Consider the following 27,039-nt stretch of genomic DNA (forward strand, 5'->3'; position numbering starts at 1 on the left):
GCTGTGCGAAGTTCCGCACGTAAAAAAAAAAGAACACGGCTGGTTTATATTAATCTGGAGCCCACTACGACGGCGATCCTGTGGGTCGCTGCGGCACGCCATACCCCACAATTTACAATCTACAATCTTGCGAAGACGAGAAAAAAATCTTTAATGACCCACATTGTTTTTGGCGAGGAAATGCAGTGACAAAGACACAAAGTGCGAGCTTAACCTCGCACAGCTTATTAAGGCAATCTACGTGCTTCTCATTATCATCATGCTATCATTTAACTCCGTACAACACGAAAACACCGTATAAGTCAGAGGTAGTTCTGGGAATCCTGCATCAAACACCACGACCAAACAGTTGGCCCTTGTCCAAGTACAAACTTTTGGCCAGCCAGGCCAGATATTTCTTTCTCACACAATTCCGCCCAAGTCCAAGTCACCCCAGAGCTCGCGGATTACTCCAGTTGCCTGCTTCTTCTCGATCCAGTCACGCATTAAGTTCAGGTTATCCTGTGTGAAGTGCGCTTTCCAGTCGCCGATAACTCCTTTTCTCACAATTACAGGCCCACTAACTTTCCCGCGTTTTGCATCGTTGTAACGACGAGCAGCTTCTATAAAGGGCCCATCTTTTTCCGTGAGTTTTCCAATGGTCTCCGAATCAATAGAACAGAGTTTGGACATAAAATTCAAGCTGCTTTTCTCAACTACCTTTCGGTAAAGGTCTTGGTCGTTCTCTAGCGAGCTGCGATACTTTCCGTCCATGAAGCCTGCCAGAGCTAGGACTGTGTTCCTGAAATCCTGCTTGAGCTGCTCGTACGTCAGGAAGAATACGTTCTTGTCTTCTCGATGCCGATACCAGGAGAGCAGGTGGTCGATGTAATCTCCGCGTTCCACTTCCCCGCTTGCAAAGGCATGAACAAAATCGTCGAAGCTGCCGTCCGGGAAGCCAAAAGCCAAGCCGCCACCTTGTGCGTAGTAGTAGAAAGACACGCACACGTCAAGCGGATTGCGGGTCAGGTAAATGAACTTGGCCTTGGGGTTCTGTGGTTGGTGGTCGTAGGGAAAGTGCGTCTTCCAAAAACGTGGTGGCTGCATCTCGTTGACATAGCGCATTCCCATCAGCTCTGGGTAAGGACACCATCGGTGGAACTCGGCGTAGTTGCTGGCGCTTTCTCCCCTGTGCCCGCAAAGCAGAAATTGGTTTGTTCAAAGGCATAGATGGCATGGAAAACGCATATGACTCACATGCGTTCAAGCAGTTGTTGAAATCGAAGGGACTTTTCGCATTTGGTTACTAGTAACGAGAGCGACGTTTCCTCAGGATAGGCGTTTCTTGTAGTTAATGTGATGGCAATATACAGCGAAGCCCACTCTAAATAAGGGGAAATAAGCCACGTCTTTGATAAAACTTTGTGCGTTTAATGTTTTACCACGTAACCCAAGGATAGTCGCCCTCCTACAAAAAAGGGCCAATAAATACCGCCGCCGTTAACAGGATATCAAGGTATCAAGGTTGTGAAGGCTTCTTTCTGTTTAGAACACAAATGCGTGTACAAAAAGAAAGTAATGCAACTTAACTCCCTCGCAACACAAGTTGCTGTCCTTCCTCTTAACTTCTGCGACGGAATGAAAGCAATGAGCGGAGTGCAGTTCATTGCCGCGGCGTCTTGCTTACCCATGGAGAATAAGTTGAACGATTTGCTGCAGCCAGTTATTTCCGCATTTGAGGTAGGACACCATCACCAGGTCATCGTCATGTGGCACGTAGGCGCGGGCACCCCGCACATTCTCCGGCCTGTACACGGGGGCATACTTCAGGCCGTCCACAATCTGGTACTCGGGCCCTCCTCTGGACGCCATCTCTCCGTGAGTTTTGGTCTGCTGGGGATCGAAGTTTGCTTAGAGTAGTATAGAAACATACATATGCCACCAATATGTGTCGTCGCTGGCGAGTTGGTGCATGGTTTTAGAGGCCTTTTTCCAAAGAAATAGCGTAATACTGCACCCTGCATAGCTGGGAGCACTACCGCGCTACCTAGCTGGCGTGCGAGAAAACTGCTCGCTCTCCAGTCATCTAAATATGGTAACTTGTTTTCTCTTTAGCTGACGCTGTGCAGACGATGTCAACACAACACTTAAACGATGCAGGTTGTCGCTTGAGGCGACTATGCATATTATTTAAACATTGCTGAAAGCACAAATGGTACCATTCCTTGGTGGTAGCTTGGCCAGTTCTCAAGCCGCCAGGTTGGCTCAGTTGTTGTGGTGCTCGACTGCTGACCTGAAAGACGCGGGTTTGATTCCGGCCGCGGCTGGGCGTTTCGATGGAGGCGAAATGCTAGAATACCGTGTAATGAGGGGTGCAAGTTAACATTAAAGAACACACGTTGATTGAAATTGTCCGGAACTTTGCACTACAGTGTCCTTCATAGCCTGAGATGCTTTGGAACGTTAAACCCCATGAACCAATAATCTAAGCGTTAGGCAGTTCTCGCAGGGTTCAAAAATAGCTATAACAGGCGCCACATGGTCACCTCAGGAGTGTCAATTTGGGTTTTTGCGGACAGTGTTTCTGTGATTTCTATTTAAGTGTCGCTACGGTGGAGCAATTGCCGGCAGCAGCTGCAAGGCTAATCCCACCGGTAGTTTACAACCACTCAACTCAACTCAACTCAACTCAACTCGACAGCGTTAAAGGCCCCGCTACCCACACAATCCGGCGTCGGCGTTGTCGACGTTGTGAGCGAAACATAGGGTGGCGTAGGGCGGCCCAGGTTACCACTCGCTGGAGAAGCAACCTAGTTGGGTCACCTGTGTCACGTGACTTTGTGGCGTCATCACAACCTGCCCGTCGGATTAAGAGCAAACTGATCACCTGGCACGTGGCTGTTACATCAATGATTGATCATGAGTGGTTGCTCTAGGAGAGCAACATTGGCCGCACAAGCCCACCGGTGGGCGCACCTGCCATCACACCTGCCATCATCATTTAACCACTGCACCATTACGGAAGATTGGTGCGAGGACTCCCAGGATCTATGAATGCAAAGTTGAGAGTGACCAATTACACATACATGGCCATTGACGTATTAACGGTATCACGTCATATCGTTAAGGCGGATTTTAAGTGTCCCCTCCAATTTTTCATCTTATCTGAAAAGCGCTGGTTTGCAAACGGGAAATGATTAAATGTAAGGAACAAATAAACAGTGGACGAAGCGCATCATATACATGTTTTATAAGTTATCTGTACGCAGGAAAGAAAGTAATGCCATTTTTACAGCTTGAACTCGGCTGCTATGTCCGCGCTATATGTAACTCAACAGTATCCGACCGAAGGCCAGGGCAATGCAGTTTTTATTTCAACAGAATTTAACGAGGCCATCAAAACACTGTAAAGTCTGAAAAAAAAAAAACTAGCAGATTTCAAGAAGCGTTTTTGTCCCATAGACTGCGTCCGGTGACGAGGTATACTACGAGCGCCGGCAGATATTTTAAAGCTGCCCAAAGAATCTGTGGGTGCATGGCTTAACACGCCGCGGAAAAGCCCTAAGACTGTAACCGAATGAGAATTGCTGCCTACCTGTGGAGTGACGCTGCCGGGAATGAAGTGCAGATCGCAGATTGTTGACTTCCCGTACCAAGGACCTCTGATATGCTTAGCGCCAACCTTCTGTGTTTAGAAGCGACCGCATTCTAATCTACTATCCTATATTTGAGAGTACGCTATAGCACTGATAGGGTACTGCAATGCGATAAAAAAGGCTTCTCCGGCTTTGTTCACCTTGTCTCAAAAGCTCCATTATCTTGGGAGGCGATGGTTGCCTTGGGCAAAGGGGATCGTAAATCTGCACAACATGCCCCTCAGGAGGTCCTTGGCTGCTGATAAGAACGCACCGTCTCACACAGTTTCTTCATAGTAAAAAAGGTTGCATGCAAAAGCAGTCGTCGGCCTGCTGTGCGCACGAGAGCTGAAAAACTTAGCTGCTTTGACCAGAAAAAGAATGAAAGGTATTAGGATATTTAGGATGCAATGATGGCAAAATGACATATTCTTCATGTGATTAAAAGCTACAATGATGTAGCCTTCCGTCGCCTAAAACATCAAGTAAACTTGACGCGTCTCCGTATAGTACCCCTGCTTAAGGGATAGTAATGCTTTGTGCGTATTCATTTGCATCAAGAGAAAAAGTAACAAAGTTGCTTCTTCGCAACGATAAGCGTGCCAGAGCCCCAGTGCCTCACTGCGCACTTGAGATGCAGGGACCCTATTGTCCCTAAGGCTCCTATATATAGACCCTATGTACTATGCTCCCGGGGCAGCCATCAAGTAGTTGAGTGCAACTTTTAGTCAAGGGGACCATTGACGGTTGTATTTGCAACCACTCTGAAAAATAAACAAATTGAATTTAAAACTGACGGAGTTACCATGGGTTTTGCACTTGCAGCACTAATTACTAGCGAACACAGGTAAGTGGTGAGTCTAAGGGTGGTACCAGCCTATTCTAAACGGGTCTTGGAACCAAGGTGGTAGGTTGTTCAAAAATAATAGGAATAAAAAGAAAGAGAAGAGAGAACTGCCGACTGCGAAAACTGTCACAGGCTGAAAGGACGCCTTATCTGCGACCAACAAATATGAGAATGTGGGGTGCACAGAGACAGCTGTGATGGAAAATGGACGAGCGCTTACCTTTTATTGTGCAGAGGTCGTGATCAACGCCCGCTGAGTGGTTCGCAAAATGATTGAAGAAAAGATGATGCAATACAAAGCAAGTGTGGGGATGGTTTCTTTGAGGAAGATGGTAGGTCCATGGCTAATTATTATGTGATGAGAATGCGGATCGTCGCCTTTGACCACAATGTTTATTGGCTGTGTGTTGATTTAATTACTTGCATCCTGGTTATGCCTGTATTGTGGTCGGGTATATGCGAGAGTATGGACGTAATCGCTTTTACTCTGCTATTTCATTAAAAGTTCTCTCTCTCTCATACAGCGCTGTCTGCTGAACTCCGGGTGAATGCACATCAGTAATGCGTCAGATTAGTCTTGGGAGTCCAATCCCTGATACGATGCCGAGCAAAAATTGCTAGTGCTTCATGATTGCGACGTGGACGTTCCCAGCATGGACGCTGGGGAGTTGAGAAATTCCAGAATGTTTTCCTAAGAGGGTTTCCGAAGGGTACGGTGGCGCCATGTTCTTACCGCTCGCTAGTAATGCAGAACTATCGGTGTATTGACTATCGATAGTATCGATGATTTTTGAAACTGTCGATAGTGCAGAAAGAACTATTTATAGTATTACTATCGATAGCATTACCATAGTTCTTGAACGTGTAAATACTATCAAGAGTATTTTCATTTCTGCAACTTCGTTCTGCAACTCGAGAAGTGTAAACAAAATGCCAAATTTTGCGAACCGCGACGAAACCGAGACCGCACTGAGTCGGTGGTTCGCACTCGGAAAATGAAGTGGCCTGCTTCATATGTGGGGCCCCAGCTATCGAAAAAGAGTTCAGACTCGAACGAGAGCAACTGTCAGCTACGAGCGGCTGGTTTGCGAGAACTTCAAATGATTCTTGTGGTGGTGCCCATGGGATATAGATCAATGCTTTCTCATTTTTTTTCTGCGGTTGTTTGGTTGATAATAAAATGCGAAAATAATGTTTCGTTCTACTTTCGGCCCAGTTTTATTGTTATTAGCTCCTTTCGATGAACCTCCAAAAGGGAATTTCTATCCAACATGATGTAAAAAACACCGGTTCAGGTTGGGAATAGAATCGAGCAATGTTACGCATATGTCGCCTCAATTGGCAACGGTTATTCAGTTTGTAGATGAACCGGTTTTATTTCCCAGTGACGAAATAAATGTCTGGAGCATGGAGATTGCAACGGTACGTGTCCCTTTGAGACCACCATTTCAGCAGATTCGAGTTTAATGTGTAGGTGTCTTCTTTTTCAGCAGGCTCGGGCTTGTGGAGAGACTGGTTGTCACGGCCTCGCTTGTAGAAGTATAGGCCTCAGCTGTACATAAAGAGGCCGGACATGGAAGTGCGGAGACACCTGTCACGGCAGCCCCGCTGCCCGGCGGATGGTTCAGAGGCTGAAAACCGCTGACGTTGAGGGTCCCGGGCTCAACAAAGGTGGGCTCGAAGCATGCTGGCATGCTGGGATTTCTGTAAGATCATGGACAACTCTTGAAGCAGGTGGTAGGCAGTTAGAAAAGTTGTGCCGTTATGAAGGAGTAGCAGCAGACTTTGGTTTCACCTAAAATGGTCGGATGTGGCTAGTGCTTTGCCAGGGCTCCTTGGAAGACTGATTTCTGTGATCGCCCTCGTAGTAACGCCAGCTAGAGCACGGCAGACCTGCGAGCTGTAACCAAAGACGGCATACTCGCAACCGATGGTGGTGAAGTCGCTTGACGTCTGTTGAGTTTGGATATAACTGCGCCTATTCCATTGTTCAAGAACGAATTTCGTCTCCTTTTCGATGGTGTGTGTGCACTGGCTCTTGCCTATACGAGCAAAACTGTTTCTGTGGTGGATATCGGGCTTAAACGCTTCTTGCGAAGCAATTTATGCTTCAGTGTGACCAAACTTGTATGTTTTGCGGAGTAAACGGTGCGTCATTGTGTAATCCGATAATGCGTAATGTAGAAGCCTCATTTGGTCGATTAGTTTTTACAGAAGAATTCCTCGTTTTTCCTCGCTCTACCGATGATGTAATATCGGGGATTGAATTTCTGAATATGTGTGGCGTTACAGCTCACTATTGATGTGGAAAGGTGCAATACAAGAGAACGCTTACGCCTAGCCAGATGGAAAGTTCCAGCGACGACGGAACTGTACTTTGCGTGTCCCAATACAGTCCTGCCATCGTGGTTTGCATGTGCCTCCCGGTATCCTCATGGCCTCTTAACAGTGGCACGTCTGAGACTTTAGTGCAGCCATTTTATTCGAGCAGCCTCAAGAAGACTGTTATTATACCTGACTTCATTCGCGCTGCACACCCCTAACCGTCCAGTGAGAAATCCTGCATAACTGTCGTAGCATCGCAAATCTTTAATGATTTGTCACGTTCCTCCATATTCAGTTGCACAGGCAGTATTAGGACTAGCAAAACATTCTATATTGTCACGGAGTTCTCACGGAGAGACGCTTCAACAGCTGGAGTCGGCAAGAGGAGACGGTAATGGCGGCCGATCCACGATAGCACGATCGCAACCTCATCGTCTTCGCGGACAGCTTGCGCCACCTGGCAACACTAGGTGGCATTATTCCCCCCTCCGAAAAAGAAGGGCATCGCAGTGGGGCCGCCAGCAGCGTAGGCGCGCTAAGGTTCGAGGAAAACGGAGCACACACAGAGTCACAACGGAGGGCCGCTAAGCCGTTATCGGGCATAGTACGGCTTAAGCCGCACAACGTGCACAATGTCAGAGCTGTTGGGCTGTCGAGGTCTCGGTTGCGCGGCACCGTCGGGAACCACTTCATAGGTAACATCACTGATACGCCGTAGCACTTTATAGGGGCCAAAGTACCGGCAGAGTAGTTTCTCGGACAAGCCCTGGCGGCGGACAGGTGTCCACACCCAAACTTGTTCACCGGGATTGTAGTCGACCTGTCGGTGTCGAAGGTTGTAACGGCGCGCATCAGTGCCCTGCTGCTGGCCGATGTGTACGCGGGCAAGCTGACGGGCTTCTTCAGCGCGTTGGGCAATTTCATGAACATCGGGTGCGAGTTGGTCGTCATCGAGGCATGGTAGCATCGCGTCAAGCATGCTCTGGACTTCACGTCCATATACAAGACGAAAGGGAGTAAAGCGTGTAGTCTCCTGGAGGGCCGTGTTGTACGCAAATGTGACGTACGGTAGCACCTCATCCCAAGTTTTGTGCTGAACGTCTACGTACATTGACAGCATGTCCGCAATGGTCTTGTTTAAGCGTTCGGTTAGCCCATTGCTCTGCGGATGATAAGCTGTGGTCTTGCGATGGCTAGTGCAGCTCAACGTAAATATATGGTCGATTAGCTGCGCTGTAAACGCTGTGCCTCTGTCGGTAATAACGCACGAAGGGCCTCCGTGCCGCAAGACGATGTTTTGCATGAAAAAGTCGGCGACCTCTGAAGCTGTGGCACAGGGTATCGCCTTGGTCTCGGCGTAGCGAGTCAAATAGTCAGTAGCGACTATGATCCACTTGTTTCCTGAGAGTGACAACGGAAAAGGACCGAGAAGGTCCATTCCTATTTGATCGAACGGAGAGCGGGGTGTAGTAACGGGCTTGAGAAAACCCGCCGGCTTAAGCGGTGGCGTCTTCCGGCGCTGGCATTCACGGCAGCTTTTTACGTACCTTTGGACATCGTCCGAGAGTCCGGGCCAGTAGTACATGTTGCGTATCCTGGCGAGCGTCCGGGAAAAACCCAGATGGCCTGAAGTGGGCTCGTCGTGGCATGCCAATAAAATGTCGGCGCGAAGATCGGCCGGAAGTACCAGAAGGTAAGCTCTTTCTTGGCCTCTCGAGTTCTTCTTGTATAAGATACCTTCGCGCAAACAGAAAGAGCCGAGACGTCGAGCGAAGTGTCGTGGTAGAGGCATGGCGTGACCTTCAAGGTTGTCAATCAGCGGTCGGAGGTCCGTGTCAGCCCGCTGCCGGGCTATTATGTCCGATGCATTAAGTATACCGAGGAAACCGCTGTCGTCGTCGATTTCGGGACCGGAAGAGTCGAGTGGTGCACGCGACAGCGTGTCGGCGTCTTCGTGTTTACGGCCCGACTTATATACGATGGTAATGTGGAATTCTTGGAGCCGTAAACTCCAGCGGGCCAATCGTCCAGACGGGTCTCGCAAATTAGCCAGCCAGCATAGGCAGTGGTGGTCGGTTACGATTTTGAATGCGCGGCCGTAAAGGTAAGGGCGAAATTTCATGGTGGCCCACACGACAGCAAGGCATTCCTTCTCTGACGTAGAGTAATTGCGTCCGGCGCGGGAGAGAGTACGGCTAGCATAGGCTATAACTCTCTCAATGCCCTCTTGGTGTTGGACAAGGACAGCTCCAAGACCGATATTGCTGGCGTCGGTGTGGATCTCGGTGTCGGCCTCTTCGTCGAAGTGTGCAAGAACGGGAGATGTCTGAAGGCGTTGGCGGAGCGAAGAGAAAGCCGTCTCTTGGTCTATTGTCCAAACGAAGGAGGTGTTGCTCCTGGTGAGGCGCGTCAACGGCTCTGCAATCTTTGCGAAGTCCGCAATAAACCGTCGGTAATATGCACAGAGACCCAGAAAACGCTGGACAGCTTTCTTGTCAGTCGGAGTAGGAAAATTGGCGACGGCGGCTGTCTTGTCGGGGTCGGGTCGAACTCCGTCGGCGCTCACAACGTGACCGAGGAACCTGAGCTCTGTGTAACCGAAGTGGCACTTCTGGGGCTTCAGCGTAAGGTCAGCGGAATGGAGGGCTCTGAGGACAGTTCGCAGGCGCACGAGATGCTGTTCAAAAGTTTCTGAAAAAACGACAACGTCGTCCAGGTATACAAGACAACTTTGCCACTTGAGGCCGGTGAGGACAGTGTCCATCATCCGTTGAAACGTCGCTGGCGCAGAGCACAAGCCAAAAGGCAGCACTTTGAATTCATAGAGGCCATCTGGTGTAACGAAGGCAGTTTTTTTCGCGGTCCCGTTCGTCCACTTCAATTTGCCAATAACCGCTCTTCAGGTCAATGGATGAAAAGTACTTAGCACGCCGTAATCTGTCCAGGGAGTCATCAATGCGGGGCAACGGGTAGACGTCCTTTTTAGTCACATTGTTTAATTTACGGTAGTCCACGCAGAATCGAAGTGTTCCATCCTTCTTTTTAACAAGGACAACAGGCGAAGACCACGGGCTTTGGGAAGGTTGAACTACACCGTCGTCAATCATCTCCTGAACTTGCTTTTGGATTACTTCCCGTTCTTTGGCGGAAACACGATAAGGCTGCTGGCGGATAGGGCGAGCGTCGTCATACGTAATGATCCGGTGTTGCGTTAGGGGCGTTTGACGAACTTTCGACGAAGAAGCGAAACACTGTTTATACTCCAATAGCAAGTGCTCTAAGGCCAGGCGCTTTCCTTCGGGGAGGTTGCAGTTGATGTCGACATTCGGAACAGATTGGTCGTCAGTAGCGCGCGATGATTTGTCGTCAGGGGCCGCTGCCGCGAACGCAAAGCAGACCGGAACATCCACAACCGCTTCAGCGGTAGCGATCGCAGTTCCAGAGAAAAGGTGCCGGTGCTCTGGAGAAAAATTTGTAACAAGGATCGCAGACCGGCCAGCGCGAATTGTTAGTAAGCTTCGAGCGGCGCAGATGCCTTGAGTCAGGAGGAGCGAATGATTAGCCTCGGCGACTGCTTCAGCGTCGTGCAACTCAGCACAGGCGACTTCAATCAAAACACTGCTACGGGGCGGAAGTGTGACGCTGTCGGCGAAAACGCGAAGTGCGGCACTGCGTTGGCAGGAGTTGTCGAGTTCGGCGGCTTGCTCTGTGGAAAACATGACGATTCGGTTGCGCAGATCGATAATTGCTCCATACTCCCGCAGAAAGTCGATGCCGAGGATTAGGTCCCGAGAACACTCTTCCAGGACGATGCAGCTGACGACGAACGTGGACTTGCTGATCTGAACGCGAGCAGTGCACATACCCTTGGGCGTAACCAGATGACCGCCGGCAGTTCGAAGGTGCGCGCCAGGCCAAGGGGTAATCACTTTTTTCAGAATGGTCGCAAGTTGTCCACTTAAGATCGAATAATCGGCCCCGGTATCAACTAATGCGCTTACTCTGCGACCATCGATAAGAACGGGTATTTCTAAAGAAACGCGGTTTTTTAACTCTGGTGATGGCGTCGGCGGGTTTTTGTCGGATTGTAGCGGCGACGACGGGAGGTCTTCAGCACAGCGACCCCCAGCGACCTCGCCCCCGAAGGTCGCGGGTTTCAGTTTTCCCGACGAGGACTTGGCGATCGGCCCGGTACCGCTCGCGAGAAGCCGGGAGGTGTCGGGGAAGAGCGCCTCGGTGAGGGTGAGCGCGACTGCCGCTGCGCTCGGGATGGATTGCGCTGGTCCGCAAGGAATTCTTCAATTTCAGGGGGTCGTTCACCTTGACGGGGTCTCGGTGAGTCGGTGCGGAAGCCTTGGATGCCGATGCGTCGGTAATAACAATTTCGATAAAGATGACCTGGCTCTCCGCAGTGAAAACAGAGCGGTCGTCGGTTAGGTGTACGCCAAACGTCGGCCTTTCGGAGGGGTGCTCGATGATCCTCGAAGTACTGCACCGGTTGCACAGAGGGCCGCGGGGCTTGAGGCGTGGCGTGAATTGGTGGCGGCGAAGCGGGAGCCGGACGCCTTGCAACTTCGGCGTACGTCGGACGGTGGTAGTCCCCAGGCAGAGGTGGTACGTCGACCACAGGAACAGGGCCCCGGAACGCCTGTTGCACCTCCTCTCGTACAAGAGCGGAGATGGAACCGAGCGCAGGCTGCGACGGGCTACAAAATTTGTGAAGCTCCTCACGCACGATTGTGCGAATAAGTTCCCGCAAATCATCAGGATGCTGTCCGATGGTGGCAAACGATGATGTGACTGCAGCAGCATGCACGGGCCGGTCGTAACTGGCGCAACGCTGTTGCAGGACCTTCTCCATCGTTGTGGCTTCCGAAAGAAATGCAGCAACTGTAGATGGTGGGCTGCGCACGAGGCCTGCGAACAGCTGCTCTTTGACGCCTCTCATTAAGTGCCGAAGTTTCTTCTCTTCAGGCATGGCAGGATCAGCTCTCCTGAAGAGCCGCGTCATGTCCTCGACGTACATTTGTACGCTTTCGTTCGGTAGCTGGACGCGGGACTGGATTGCCCGCTCCGCTCTTTCGCGGCGATCCGCGCTGGTGTAGGCCTCCAGCAGGCGACGGCGAAACTCTCGCCAGGAAGTTAGAACTTCCTCACGGTTCTCAAACCACGTGCGGGCGCCATCCTCTAGGCTAAAGTAGACGTTTCTTAGTTTCGCGGCGTCGTCCCACTGGTTATAAGCAGCCACACGCTCGAAGTGAAGGAACCAGTCCTCCACGTCTTCGAAAAGGTCCCCGTGGAAGGCCTTGGGAACCCGCGGGGTCTGCAAGGTATAGTGGGCAGGTGTAGCACCGGCAGCTTGCGTGAGAATACCGGTGGCTGGCATCATGACTGTCGCGAGTGGTCCAAGCTCCGGTGAAAGTCCCTGCAGCCTCCGGCTGAAGCGGTGTACCGGGGTGTCAATCGGCGCAGGGCTGGCGGCACGGCTCCCTGGAGGGGTTTCTTGCATGGGATACTCGTACCCAGCAGGCTCCACCAAATTGTCACGGAGTTCTCACGGAGAGACGCTTCAACAGCTGGAGTCGGCAAGAGGAGACGGTAATGGCGGCCGATCCACGATAGCACGATCGCAACCTCATCGTCTTCGCGGACAGCTTGCGCCACCTGGCAACACTAGGTGGCAATATCAAAAGTGGAGGTGCGCGAATATAAACATTTTCAAGTAATTGTTTTTTTTTTGGGGGGGGGGGATGAAATAGCGCAGTATCTGTCTCATATATCGTTGGACACCTGAACCGCGCCGTAAGGGAAGGGATAAAGTACGAATCGATACGAATAGTTAGTTTCGAATATCGGTCTAAACATCCTATAATGAAACACAAATGCATTTATTGACCACATCGTTTTTATTTTCAGATGCTGTATCATGTAACCTTGCGGAAAAATACATAAGAAAACCTAAACGATAAAGCATCGTTAGGATTTGCGTGATCCAAAGTTGGAACCTAATATTTGTTCACGAGAGGACCAGTGTCTTATTATAATCTCCACTTCTTCTAATGTAGTCCACAAAAATCTATTAGAGCGCTGTTGTTAAAAGTTGTTAAGTAAAGGAAAAAATAAGAAATATCACACTTCGCCGTGCAACGATCTACATCCCGCAATCACCTACTGCAAAACTGTACATAATGCCTACGGAACAGTGCACGGAGCAGCCCTATTGCTATATCGAGGTAGGCGAAAGTCGCCAAACTTTGCTCCTGAACAAAAATACTAATTATCTTGAAGGGACTTCCACATATTCCTTTTGTATTCCATATTCACGTCTTTTCCAATGTTCGATACGCAAGGGAGACAAACTTTCAAATCGATTACGAATAATAAATGTATGGCGTTCTATTCGTAGTCCAAATTTTAAGATATTTGCGCATCCCTGTATTCAAAAGAAGAAAAATTGATGTCTAACATTGCTAGACTTTCTAAATTACCCGCCTTTCAATAAATAACACAAAAAGCAAGCAACGAGCACATGTATCCCCATCTGTCGGCAGAAAAAGTTGTCGGCTCTCGGCATGATTATATTGGCTGACGCTAGATGGCTCGGCAGTCGACAAATAAAGGCAAGGTTTTTGCTGCGCGCTGCAGCTCGACGTATACTGTCTTGGCTATTGCACCAAAAGCAAGGAGCTTTCGCATAATTCCTGTAGATACTTTTTTCTAAATACTGCACATACGACAGCTCTACAGGATCACCTGACATCATGTAACTAGTATATTATGGAAAGAGGGCAGTCCAGCGCATCCAGCGTATGCCTTTTTTTCAAAACCGTGGCCTCCGAGACTAGTGACTGCAGAGCGAGCGGTTCCGAAATTGATCGGCGTTCAGACGAAGCTCTGTTTTCCTACAAGTGAGTCTTGCTACCCCTCTCGGCTATCGAAACCATTTATAGAACCTTTTGCTTGCTTTTCTGAAGCTCTGTTTAATCTGTGTGCATGGCCTCTAAATATGGCAATTCAGCATAACATATTAACGTGTTTCCCATCGAATTATGTCGCACGTGCATGCCGCTCTGCTTAAGCTTGCATGCTTAAATTCATACCCAATGTACATCGACTTCAGTAAACGGAGAAAAAAAAGTAGCATAACCTTGTAAACATCAAACTGCAAACACTTTACTTTCGTGTAGCCGCACAGAGTTATTTCGCGCTTTCAGTATGCATTAATACACGTGCCGCGAAATGAAATATCATTTTTTTATAAATATGTAAATGCAGAAAATTGCGTTTCATATTGCGATCGTTAAATTGGAGGACAAAACAAAAATAATGCCGAAATATTTACGGGCAGCTTCTGATTGACAAAGACAGGTGTATGCGGAATGTCAGGCATTTGTCTTATCTTACGAGCTGGGAGATTAAAAATGTCGCGTTGTCTACGTGACCTATATCTGATTCAGGCGGTTTAAATTTCTTGCAAACGTCTCCCAGGCCCGGCGACAGGATCACGCTACAGCGGAACCCTCACCTTTGGCACGTGCGTCATAAGAATGGCATCCATGACTGTTTCGAGAAATGGGACAATGAGCGTTCATATGACAGAGCCACAAGGAGACACAGAGCTACTAAGCGGATGGCGCAAGAAAATGCTGTACATGCTTGTGGCGACAACCATCATTATAACGTCGCTCAACGCATCGTTGCTGATGTGGACAATCAAGGTTTTGGATTTAGGTTCGGTAAGGATCGGAGCACCTTCCTTATTAAGCGAGCATGGCGTTCGGTTTCCAGTGTTACTCAAGACGCAACTTGTTAAGCGAGCATGGCGTTCGGTTTCCAGTGTTACTGGAGACGCAACTTCCTACAAGGAATGGTTGACCATTTGTGCATATGCAACAAGCTTGTGTTCTAGTTGTTACCAATTTCTGCACGCACGGAAATAGAAAATGGCCTACTTGCACTAACATTGGCATTTTTCTGTCACGTAATATCTGTAACCAGTGATCTAAAAGTTCAACACTTTGTTCACAGTTACTTCCGCCAGCAAATTCGCAGGATGCTTACTTTATAACTGCAGCGAATATTCGGTCTACGCCCATAGTTCGGCTGCACCAATGTCACAGCGACATCAAGATAACGTGAAATATAGAATATAGTTCACTGCTAGACGGATATTCCCAAAGCAAACAGAGCATAATTATATTAAAATTTAGCGTTGTGTAGGTTTTTAATTTCTTTCCTTTTGGTCCCTGCGAAAACCTTGCTCTTAAAGTCCGGAAAGGCGGTATCTTACTGCACCAGTAAGATTGGCTCTTGTAAGGCAGCCAACGTGCGAAACTATTGTATCTTGGGATGTGGGGCTTAACGTTCTAACGCTCGACAAGGGCGAGATGAGGGATGCAGTATTGGAGGCCTCCGAAATAATTTAGACAACCTGGAGTTATTTAACGTGCATTGACACTGCACAACAGACGACCGCCTTTGTATTTCACCGCGATCAAAATGCAGCCGCCGCGGTCAGGATTGAATCGCGCCTCCTTGGGCTCAGTAGCCTGACGCGATTGCCACAAAGACATCGAGATGGGTCAGTGTAGAACTAATGATTCCCGCGTTAAGGAAATGTTATACTTGAATTTAGTTATCGCAAAAATGTGAGCTCATTGTTTCTTAATATTATATGTTAGACTGTGAAGCAATTTATAATGCAGGGACTATTCGCAAAGTCTGAGCAGCAGTTTTGAACTCTATTTTGGGGGGTTTTGCCTCTTTGCTTGCATTTTCGGACAGTGCGCCGGAAGAAATGTTCGGGCTCGCCGCTTATCGAATCTACACGATGACTCGACGAATGCACTGAAATTTCTATACCACCCCCGAGAGCTGAAGGATAAGATTTTGCGCACTCTATAATGTTCAATTCGAGTATACATTCAATCGGGCATTGTTATCTGCAGACAAGAGAGACGCTGTTGCAGTCTGTACGGACTATTTAAGGACTTTTAAATGTGGTTAGTAAGAAAACTACGATTAGCGTCAAATTGAACGCGAATAAAACAACCGAAATGATAGAAACGTCGACAAAGATCTGAGTATCAGGTGATGAGAAAAATTCTGCTAGGGTTCATTAGCACTTCTACACAGTGATCTTTCTGCCATTAAACTAGAGATTGTCTGCGCTAGTATTCATTTCCTTTCAGCTATGATCATTCTGTTTTTTTTGTATTTCCCGTTTGAATTGTCTCGCATGTCTTTCGACGCTGATAATAAGTACGAGTAAAATGCAAACAAAGCATGGCTGCATAATCTAAGTACGCAGGATTATTATGCACTTTATGCATTTTTATTCACTTCGGATGCCCTATTTGACGAGTTTTTAGTTGTGTTCAGTTAGACATTATCTCGGAAGGAAAGAGATTCAGCTTGCGCGAGCACCAGGCACTAGTTCCGTGGGACGTCTGCCACCTAGATCACAATTTCTCTCTATTTTGGGGTGGAATGGGGAGGATCTTTCGAACAAAGGTTATGCTCAAAAGAATGCTTTTGGTTATGCGGCTCAAAAATTTTCATCACCCCCCCCCCTCAGGATGGACCGGGAGTTCTGTCTCTGACATCAAGCGGCGTGAAAGTCAGCGGGCATGGACAATTCCTGGATATTCTTACCATAAAAAAAATTCAGCCTAGCGCTGAGGTACGTATTGTTGTGCGGGTACCACGATTATTTAACGGCGTTGATAGAGACATCGGATGCGGAATTTTAAATAGTACCAGAGAACGAAAAGGGGCGGTCCCTAGCCGATGAACGATCGCTGTCAGGCGCTACACCATTAAATTTCAAAGCTAATTGAGAACAATCGGAAGCTGCGGCCCTACAAGCATGAGGTAGATCTCTATTTTTTTTTCCTCGAGGAAACGTGTCATGCTGGAGCAGTTGTTCATTGTAAGCGTTATTTCAGTAAAAGACGCACACGTAACGCATTCGAAGACCGGAAAGTGGGAAACGCCTTATGATGCACCTTAAGACATATGTGGCACATTCCATGCAATCTGAAATGAGCAGGGCCGAGTATAAAGTTTTGAGATGTCACAATCTCTGTGAAGTTCTATTTTTACTTTAATAACGTCCCCTCTTTTAATCTCAAAACACGGTGGGCCATTGGCATCAGTGAAGTCCAATATGACTTAGTGGCCAAGAAGAAAGTTCTTTCTCAATGACGCTATTTACTGTATTGAAAGTAGGAGGAAGTTACGGAGAGCAATGTAGTTTGAACGCTAATCCAGCATTTCTCCCCCAAAAAGGGTGGATTTATAGCATAACTATCAGGTAGCTATCGCGTTCTGTAGTGTAATTTTTTGTCAAACCTTCTCTGTTTAACCTCTTTGGAGCCATTTCCGCAGTCTACAATGCCTTGAAGCACTGTGAAATATTTCAATATAATGCGCTTTGAGTTCAACTTTCAGTTAAACAAGAAATTTTGTGAATAGCTGTTTTTGGTCTTCATGCTTGATCTGAATAGCTGTTGAGTCTAGCCGGGACTGAGAAGAAAGTCTTTCAGTATAAACAGTCCATTTTATGTCCGCTGACAAGTTTCAGAAGTGTTACTACTAACGTAGTAGAACAGTGATAATTATGCATCTTTTCTTTTTAGGCAAAAAGCCTCATAATAGAGTCTGCTGGTGACGTGAAGCTTCAGTCATTAAGCCGACAGGGCCGATATCACAACACACTGACTCTTGGTGAGTTTTTTTGAATATTTTATTACTTTTGTGTGCGCTTTGTGGAACAGATGGTGTAGCTGTGCGAAAAAAAAAAGAACACGCACCAATTAACATTGCGCGCTGCGTGCTCAACACGACCCAATGCTATATTTAGTTCATCCAGCATCAGTGGTCGCTTTTGACGAAATTTAAAATATCATAATAATCACAGCATCAGTGGTCGCTTTTGACGAAATTTAAAATATCATAATAATCTAAGAGCGCCTTTCGATCAATCAAGCTCGCGATCCAAGCTTGAAAAAATATAATTTATACACACTGGGTGTTTCAGCGAACACTTTCAAAAATTCATAAGAATAGGGAGTAAGGAAGCAAAAAAAGTTTTAATGAGCCTAACCTTTGACGCTGTTAACATACTTTATTTTTACCGCTGTTGTAATTAGGCAGCTAATTAATCAAATCTCACTAATTAACATTTAAGTGAACACAGCTGAGTGGTTAATGTGCAGAGTGGCTAGGTGGTTAAAGCTTAAGAGTGTTAGTGCCAATAGAAAATGCGATGCCACATCAGTTTTTAAATAGAAAAGAAATTCGTTTTAAAGTTCTTCAGCGCAAGTAGATGAGGCGCTTTTTTCCCCACAAAGCTGTAACTGAGCGCAAAAAGCGCGCAGGAAGCTCGGTGCCACCGCCAACGTTTACAATCACTACGGCGCGGGATTTGAAGTGCCTGTTTGGTTGTACCACGGTATGCACTTTATTCTGCTTCGTCGCCCTGAAAATAACGACCGTCCAAATCACGATGACTATCATTTTCCTTGCAACTAGTTGTGAAGTAGAATAATGCGCATGACGTGGTACAATAGCGTATGAGGTACGAATTGGGCGCAGTAAGCACTGAAAAATGTCATTAGAGAGCACTGCGTTTGCAGCGTGTTTTCTGCGTGCGCTTTGTGCGGTGAAAATTCCGAATTTGCTCGTGGTTTAGACACTCATTTTCACCTCGTTTCAAAAGCTGATATGGCGTCGTGCTGTCCACGAGTTCGAACTCCTCATTGGCATCAGCCACCCAACTGTGCTAATTAAACAGTTAATTAGTGAGTTTTCGTTGATTAGCCACATAAGTAGAACGAATTTTTAGTAACGTCCGCCGCTGCTGAAAATTATTTCGTGAAAAATATTTCTCTTTTTCAAATTCCCTTTTAAGGAATTCAAAATTATGGCCAAATAGTCAACAACCTATTGAAAGCTAAACGAAAATGTTTTGGCAGCATGAAAACGCAAATGTTCTCGACATTTAAAACGATATCAATAGTTTTCTACTCATTACCACAAGATGAATTGTTATTATGTGTTGAAATGCTATTGACAAGTTTGGTGCCACCTCCTTTCAAAAAAGTTCTGAAGCGAGCGTTAATAAATTTTTGGAACTGCTTGTTGTATACTTGCGTCAACATTCGTCACTTGGGATGAAGGTGTTTACCTAGAGAAAGCTAAATTTGCAACAGATCCTTTAGCGTATTTCTCTTTAGTAACCTCTTCCTTGCAAGACGAGACAAGAACCTGAAAAATAAAGTCTAGTGGGTATCAACATGGCAAAAAGTTTTAGATTTGTGGACGACTTTTTTTGTATCATAATGGAGAACGCCAATGAGAATTTTTTTATTAGGGCAATGTCAGTCTGCTTGGCATACTAAAGAGCATTCAAGCCCACTAATTTTGACGCATGAGGTGCCTGCAACAATTCCATCGAGTGTTTGAAAGTGTGACTCAAGCTTTTAATGATCAAATCTTCTGGTGTTTATTTGGCTGACGATGTGCCCCGTAAGACGAAAAAAAAACGGTAGTCAGAGAAAAAATAAGAGACAAGTGAACAGCACGATAAGAGGAAAATAGGTGTAATGCCTTACATATGCCAGATCTCTACGAAGATTAAGAAAAATAGGAAACGAGTAGGCGTTCAAGCTGTGATTTCGGCTGTGCTAAATTATCGATTCTTCACCAAACTATAAACCAGTCCCCGAAGCAATACAGAAAACATTCAAAATTGGCCACCAGAATTGGTTTTGTCACTTGTTGTTATGTTCCTTTTTTTCCTGTCCTTTGTCTTCTGCCGCTGCGGTGGCTCAGTGGTTATGGCACAGGGCTGCTGACCCGAGAGACGCGGGTTGTATCCTGGCAGTGGCGGTCGAATTTTGCTGGAGGCGAATTCTAGAGCCCTGTGTACTGTCCGCTGTCAGTGCACGTTAAAGAACCCCAGGTGGTCGAAATTATCCGGAGCCCTTCACTACGGCGTCCCTCATAGTCTTGAGTCGCTTTGGGACGTTAAACCCCCTAAATCAAATCAAATATTTGTCTTCTGGAGACGAATATGTTGGCCTGACGGGCAGATGACTAAACAGCAAACTAACGGACCATGATTACAGTTTGAAGAAGAGCGATCCGGGCCAGCTTGGCTTGCACTGATGTCAATGCGGGTTTCATTCTAGACGAAGGACCCGTCCTAGGCTATGCGTACCAGTGTTTCAGCGAAGTGAGGTTATCATCCGTCAAGAGAACAGCGGATTAGGGTTAGGGAGACCATCTACGGGGTGAGATTGCACATGCTAGGAACACATGCGTCAGCGAGGCATCGCTCGCACGGTCGAAAAAAAAAAAAGACCCCATGTTTTTAGATGGGTGGCCCCAAACAAAAAACTGAGCGGTTTCACTGTGTGTCATCATAACGTTCTTTTTCTTTCTTGTTGGCGCTTCGTGTGCATATCTATACAGGGCATAAGCAAGATATGAAGGAAATCACCGCTCGTGTCGTTGTGTACTTTCTGGTCCCGTCTTGTTCTCGCAACAACACAGTCGCGCGGGCACGAAAGTGGCAATTTCGGGTCGCACATAATTACCTCCGATTAACCAGTGCGTGCGTGCGTGCGTGCGTGTGTGTGTGAGTGTGTACGTGTGTGTACGTGTGTGTGTGTGCGTGCGTGCGTGTGTGCGTGTGTGTGTGCGTGTGTGTGCGTGTGTGTGTGTGTACGTGTGTGTGCGTGCGTGCGTGTGTGCGTATGTGTATGTGTACTTTACAACCCTATCTGTAAAGGACACAGAAAGCGTCCCGTTGCGAGGCTATTCAAAACGTATGTGTGTGTGCGTGTGTGTGCGTGCGTGTGTGCGCGTGCGTGCGTGTGTGCGTGCGCGTGTGTGTGTGTGTGTGTGTGTGCTGCACATCCGCGATTAAGTTACTGCTAACGGCAAGAGGCGTGTGCCGGTCTTTCTACCACATATTTCAGGCTCTGGAATTCTGGAATCACGCGGAAGCCACTTTTTGGTTAGGAATCCTCAAGACAATGTCCTATTTCGAAGTGATCCATCCGAAGTCGTCGTCGCCACAGATAATCTCCGAATTTCGAGTGAGTATATTCTGAAGCTGTTTCTCTGAACACTCGCATACCATGGGAAGCACCTTTGTTTATTTTTATTGCAGTGCCAGGTTTCTCATCATTTTCAGATCGCAGTGCACCGTACTTTAACTTCAACAGCTCAACTAAACTTCGTAATTTCTTTGTGTTGTTCTGGCGGACTTATTGTTTTGGCGGTACCAAAATAATTTTGATATATTTTTCGAAGTGCACGTGGCTACGGAAGCTATGGCGTGATATCATTCGCTGTAAAGCTACACTCATAATTCCTTTTAACACTGTATAAGGTGAAACTGGCTCACAATACAGTTTTGTACGCTGATCGATTTCATTACAGCAGTTCATCAGAAAAGAATGCAGCGCCCTTTTTTATGGGCACCTCATAAGCACTAATGGCTCTCTAGTTTAAATATGATGAGTCAGATAATGAAATAAAGGGGATATTGGGGAAGTTTTAGGCATAGTATGGGCCTCCAGTTGTCACGATTTCGTATCTGAATTCACCACATCAGACCTTCATGAAGCTACCTAAGGAAATACTAAACCTGCTATTTTAACCTTGCTTGTAGTACAAAACTCGTACAAACACGTAGAATTTTTAAAGAGGCTATGTTATGTTATGATTTTGCCACACTGTTTTGTAATGTGGCCGAAGCTTATTAAAATTGGACAGAACCAAAAAGCCTTTGACTCAACCACCCAGCCTGTAGGCACGGAAGAGTATTCACATTCTAACAGCAGTTCACACAGGAACACCTTTCTGCTGTAACTTATGAGCGAAGAATTAAGAACGCTATAAGCTCTTTGTTCAAAAATGTCTTTCATATGAAACGCAGCAGGGAGGAGAGGTTCCAAGAATTCTCAGCATAACAGCAGCTCGAGATCTCAAAATAATTTGTTTTATAATAGCATAGCCTTGAGTCCATCTTGTATTTTCTTCGGCACAATCGATGATGCATGCACAAAAAATGTTAAAGCAAAATTCAAATAGTTTTTATAAATTCCGCGGCATTCAAGGATTCGAACGTATCAGGTCTGTAAAGGGGAGACATGCCAAGTTTTTTTTTCCTGTGCTAGTGCTTAAACTGGTGACGCAATCGCCGAACAAAATCTCAGGCTTTTCCTCACAGCATTGTTTAAGAGCGGTAAGGAGTTCATGGACGGTCAGATTTGAAATTTTCTCTGCGTTCACGCACACCATGCCGTGAATCGTCGGCTGCCGCCGAACAACGCTCTGGTGTCTTTGCGGTTGGTGGCATTTGTTTTCTACCCTCAAAGTAGCGGTTACTGCGTTGAAAATATACCACCCCGCAGATGACGTCGTAATGCGTTCCCAACCCAGCGCTGTGTGCTACTATGAAGCCTGAAAGCCACCACGGATTTATTGACTGATTACACCGCCATTTAATATTCTAGTACAAAAAGACTTCGCATGCTTTGCCTGCTCGTTAAACTTATTCGACCCATTTAAACTGGTCGAATTCTTCGACTGCCACATAGGGTCATGAGCTCCTTGAGTTCAAAGATTCTTAAAGAGGCGTAACGAAGTGGGGGAGCTGCCTAACCTAAGACAACAGGTTGAGCGGACGCAGAAAGCAGCTGAAGCCACAGAAGCCCTGTGTTAAAGGCCGCTCACAGTTTGGGGGGCGTTAAAAGCTCTTCACTGAATAAAATGTTTACCGCCATCCCCACCATAATGCGTTAGCATTAGAACACCCTTTTTATAAAAATCTGTCACTCCGTCCGTATGAAGCCTCGGTTGGCAGGCGGCAAAGTGGAAAGAGTAAAATCTGAGGGGGCCGGAGAGGAAAGTGACAAAAGGATGACAAGTGGCCGGTGGAAGAGAGTGGAGAGGGGGAGCGGCATATCACACAGTGACTGACAGCCTGGATTAAGCCTCCCACTCGCACGGTCTGAATCCGTCAGCGGTAGCGGCGGCTCCGTCCGGGGGAACACTAGTGCTAACGCATATCCTGCCGCCTAAATCACATCGATTGGCATTAATCGGCCATAGGTTATTTCCTGTCCATTAATTCATCATGATCATCATCAGCCTTGCTGCGTCCACCGCGGGACAATAACCTCTTCTCCTGACTTCGAAGTAACCCGGTCCTGCTTGACTTGAGGCCGCGTTATCGCCGGAAATTTCGTGATCTGAAAGGTGCCTAGAGCACACCTGAAACAATGTTAGCTTTTCTAGCCATTTTGATAATGTTTTCAGTTTGCGCATGCTGAAGACAGTATTCGGGTGCCTGAAACGTTTTCTACTGCGACTACTCTCCGTGCCGTCAGCTAACAAATGTAACCTAGGGACAGCCAGTTTCCGCAAATGTTTCTTTACACACTTCGCAGCAAAGGCTGGGTTTCAACTAGATGGATCTCTGCACGCTGAAGTTGTCCGAGGTGGCTCCATAAAAGACCTCAAGTGAGTTTTATTAGTAAACGACGGCCGTGCAGTAGCAAATTCAGCGGTGATTGTGAATCCTTTCGAGCATTAGAACTTCCCAGAAAGTGATCTTCTTGGTGCACTCTTATAGCCTGAGAATTTCATGGCCTCTCTTGCAATAAAATGGAGGAAGCATTTTTTTTACTTATTTTTCATCGCGGGCTTTAGAAAAGTGAATGCCTAACCGGATAGGAATTTGCTTTCCTGACTGAATTTCACTAAGGACGCTTTGAATAATTTAGGTCACACAGATTATGCGGCGTCGCCAGCGACCCGCCTTTCCTGAGTTGTTGCGGTGACTTACTATCTCCCTGAAACAACTAAAACAAAAGCAAAAAAAACAAAATAAAAGACCTCTCTCTTATAGCGTGACAAAGGTGATTTTGTTTCATTAATTCATTGCTTACGAGTACAGGTTGAAATTAAGGCAGTTCCTTATGACGTGTTCATCATCAAGGGCTGGCATAACTTCAAGATTTTTCGGAGTCATACCAGGCTTTAAGTCAGCGAATAAAGTTTAATAAACACAAAAAATATAAAATGTGATTGTTTTTGATTGCAGGGTTGAGTCACCTACAAAGCGAATAAGTGTTCATGGAGAAGAAGAGGTGTCCATGATCGCTCGAGCTGGTGACACTTTGGTGACTTCCCTTCAAGACATACATTTGCACACCAGGAAAGGCCAGGTATGAACCCATACGTGATTATAATTTACAATTTCATCTCTTGCGTTAAACCTGATTGAGTGATTCAATGCCTTGTCGGGTGATAATTCTTTTAAAAATAAATGCTGACACATACCACAGTGCTCAGCACCACTTGTATCTTAGCACCACTTCGTGTCTGCACAAAACTATCGGGAATTTTAGTAAGCTTTTACGCACTGTTGCCTGGCTGTTTTGTCAAATGTAATTTTTTAATGTATCAACTTTTATTTACATTTTCAGGGTACTTATGGCGGAAGAACTACCAGAACTGCCTTATTTTAAGAGCCTTTCAAATTCAGCTGGCAGTGTTTACTATAGTATGGCATCGTTTCGTTTTCGAAAAACGTGTTGCGCTAAAGGGTTCTATGATGTTTTACCCTTTTTGCGTGAAATTTTTGAAACCGCAACTATGTGATAACATACCGTATTTTTGAGCCTATTTTCCACTGCTGCGTATACCACGCATTCCAAATGTTTAAAACCCTTGTTACAAACAGAGAGAATTTCCTTGGTATTACCCGCATATGTATATATTCAGAAATTACAGCTATGCATGTCTTTAACCGGGAAAATAATGCTTAGCTTGTTGTCAAAACAAGTCTATCTTGACACACTCGCTGCAAAGCTCAGTCTACAATTCCATGCAGCCATGGGGCCTTCGCTGTCGAAGATTTTTTAGCCTTCTGATCCATTAAGCTTGTTTCCCAATTTTCGAAACTCAGAAGCATCATATATGCAAGGATCGACCTCTATGCTCCAATGACCCATAAGTGCAACAGAGCGTCGACGACGATGAAAGTCGTCGACGCTGGAATGCACGGCGCCCGTTGCTGTGAAGTCGATCGTGCCCTGAACTTTTCGATCTCATTTCTTCAATTTCTGGCATTAACAATACGTGTGAAAGTATGGCATGTCTCTTACTGTACTTAATTTATGCACAAAAGTAAAGAGTGCCAAAGAAAAAAAAGCTCCGTCGCATTCGAGTTACTGTGAACCTCTGGCACGTGCACGCTCACTGACTGGGCTTGCCGGTATTGTATAACATTCACTGGTCACTATTTTTGAATGTGTCTCATTCATGCTTCCTTGCTTATAGAATTCCGCCGCTGAAGTGCACTGATCGTAGCGCAATGTGCCTCTGTTCATTTCAGATTGTTGTGGACTGCAGTCGACTCGAGATAAAAGACCTGGATGTGGCCGATCCGTCAGTCCGTTCCACAGACATGCGCGTCTACCAGCTCTGCTCTTGTGACGACGGCATGCTCTTCCTGACGCCCTCTGAGCGTCACTGCCGGGCATCGACAGACCTCTGCTCAAGCCTTACAACGCCACCCTCTGCGTAGATACCAATGGAAGCATTTGTGTCAATTATGACGCGCGAAATTAAAAAATCCCACCAAGTGCGCGCCGGCAGGACAGCGGTGTGCAAAAACAGTTTTTCCTGATCTTCATCGGTATAGATTCTTCACCTGTTCTGTAGTCCTACTGATGTACATTCGTGACATTCAACCAACTCTTTGGCGATTTCTTTGTAAGATGCAATAAGATATGCCCGTGTTCGATGAGTATTTACCTGTATTCGAAATGTCGACGGCACCGTTACTGGCTGACTTATTTAGATGCGAGATGAGTGTACTCTACCTTGATACTATATTAAATCATATCAGTACCGTGATATATATCAGAGTATGAAACCATCGCATCCAATATTTTTTACTTGGTGCAGATAATAAAAACAGTGGGTTTATTCTAGGCTCAGTGACGGCATTGTGGAACATTACATTAAATAAAATAGTAGAAAAAATGCAAATAAAGTAAAAGGAAGAGATAATTCATGCAGTTTTTGTACCCCTTTAAGGAATAATGCTATGCATAGAGGAGTTGGAGATCAGCTGGACATGCTTCGTAGGTGTCGCAACTTTGACGCTTCAGGAAATCTGCTGTTCTAGTACAAGCGACGTAAGTCAGAATAACTGCCAAGTCGAGTTACCAAATACCTACTGACACACGTGGTTCAAACGAGTAGCACCAAATTGGCGTTGCGTCAAAATAGACGACTAGGACTGACAAACGCTCCTAGTTCACATAACAGTTCCTCGCCGTAGCTTAATGCGATTTTTAAGATCCTGGAACTCAAGTGTTCGCTAGGTCACCGTGGACAGCCTTCGTTTTTGAGACGTTAGTCTAAGAATTCGAACTTGATAGCCATTGAGCCACCACGGCGGGTATCTTCCGCGTTAGAAAAGCTAAAAATAATAAAACTAGTTCTTTTTTTATTTTATGGGGGTTTAACGTCCCAAAGGACTAAGGCAATGAGAGAGGCCGTAGTAAAGGGCTCCGGAAATTTCGACCACCTGTGGTTATTTAACGTGCACTAACATCACACAGTACACGGGCCTCTAGAATTTCGCCTCAAAATTGAAATTCAACCGCCACGGCCGCGATCGAACCCGCGTCTTACGTGTCAGCGGCCGAGCGCCATAACCGCTGATTTACCATGGCGGCTAACAATAAAACTAAAAGCCTTTTCTAATTATTCCTCCTGTATGGTGTGGAGCCACGTGCTTGTTGCGCTAATCCTCAACACATCATTTTTTCCAAACACGCAGAGGCTGTAATTAACAAACAGCAAAAAAAATGAACATATAGAATTTCTTACAAAGAAAGTTGAAACTGATGGAAGAGCTCTTTAGTTGCATCAGCAATTGAATGAAATAGAAATGACTGGAAGGCATCTATGTAGGACTCCTTTCATTGTATTGGAGGTACAACTTCTTGCAGAGAACCTATGATAGAAAAAAAACCTTGATATTCGTACTTTAGTGTGAACAAAATTGGGCAAAACACCTGATATTAGTCAATTCCTCGCCAGAATGTTCACAGCGTATATCTCGAGAAACAGTGCGTAAAAAGTTCTAAGAAAAGAAGAAAAAAAATTAATGGTGACGGTGATGATGAAGACGACAGTGACGATAATAATAAA

General features: G+C 46.4%; 2 protein-coding genes across 4 annotated transcripts; one reads left to right on the forward strand and one right to left on the reverse strand.

Moving 5' to 3' along the window:
- Positions 1-202: 202 nt before the first annotated feature.
- LOC144124976 (sulfotransferase ssu-1-like) lies at positions 203-3,671 on the reverse strand. 2 transcript variants are annotated; one of them, XM_077657970.1, is made up of 3 exons: positions 3,575-3,658; positions 1,667-1,869; positions 203-1,168 (listed from the first exon to the last, which is right to left on the reverse strand). In XM_077657970.1, the coding sequence occupies exons 2-3, from the start codon at positions 1,849-1,851 to the stop codon at positions 403-405; spliced, it is 951 nt and encodes a 316-aa protein (XP_077514096.1). In that variant the 5' UTR covers positions 1,852-1,869; positions 3,575-3,658; the 3' UTR covers positions 203-402. The 2 variants fall into 2 exon arrangements, with proteins under 2 accessions (XP_077514096.1, XP_077514095.1); XM_077657969.1 differs by having other exon boundaries at positions 204-1,168; positions 1,667-1,872; positions 3,575-3,671.
- A 2,284-nt stretch (positions 3,672-5,955) lies between these two features.
- Positions 5,956-26,753, forward strand: LOC144124977 (zeta-sarcoglycan-like). Of its 2 annotated transcripts, none has more exons than XM_077657971.1 (8): positions 5,956-6,132; positions 14,275-14,522; positions 16,364-16,468; positions 17,427-17,514; positions 20,775-20,894; positions 23,256-23,328; positions 23,912-24,035; positions 25,208-26,753. In XM_077657971.1, the coding sequence occupies exons 1-8, from the start codon at positions 6,081-6,083 to the stop codon at positions 25,397-25,399; spliced, it is 1,002 nt and encodes a 333-aa protein (XP_077514097.1). In that variant the 5' UTR covers positions 5,956-6,080; the 3' UTR covers positions 25,400-26,753. The 2 variants fall into 2 exon arrangements, with proteins under 2 accessions (XP_077514097.1, XP_077514098.1); XM_077657972.1 differs by lacking the exon at positions 5,956-6,132 and adding an exon at positions 12,608-13,694.
- Positions 26,754-27,039: the final 286 nt, after the last annotated feature.

This window comes from Amblyomma americanum, chromosome 3, assembly GCF_052857255.1.
Source record: "Amblyomma americanum isolate KBUSLIRL-KWMA chromosome 3, ASM5285725v1, whole genome shotgun sequence".
Taxonomy (NCBI): domain Eukaryota; kingdom Metazoa; phylum Arthropoda; class Arachnida; order Ixodida; family Ixodidae; genus Amblyomma; species Amblyomma americanum.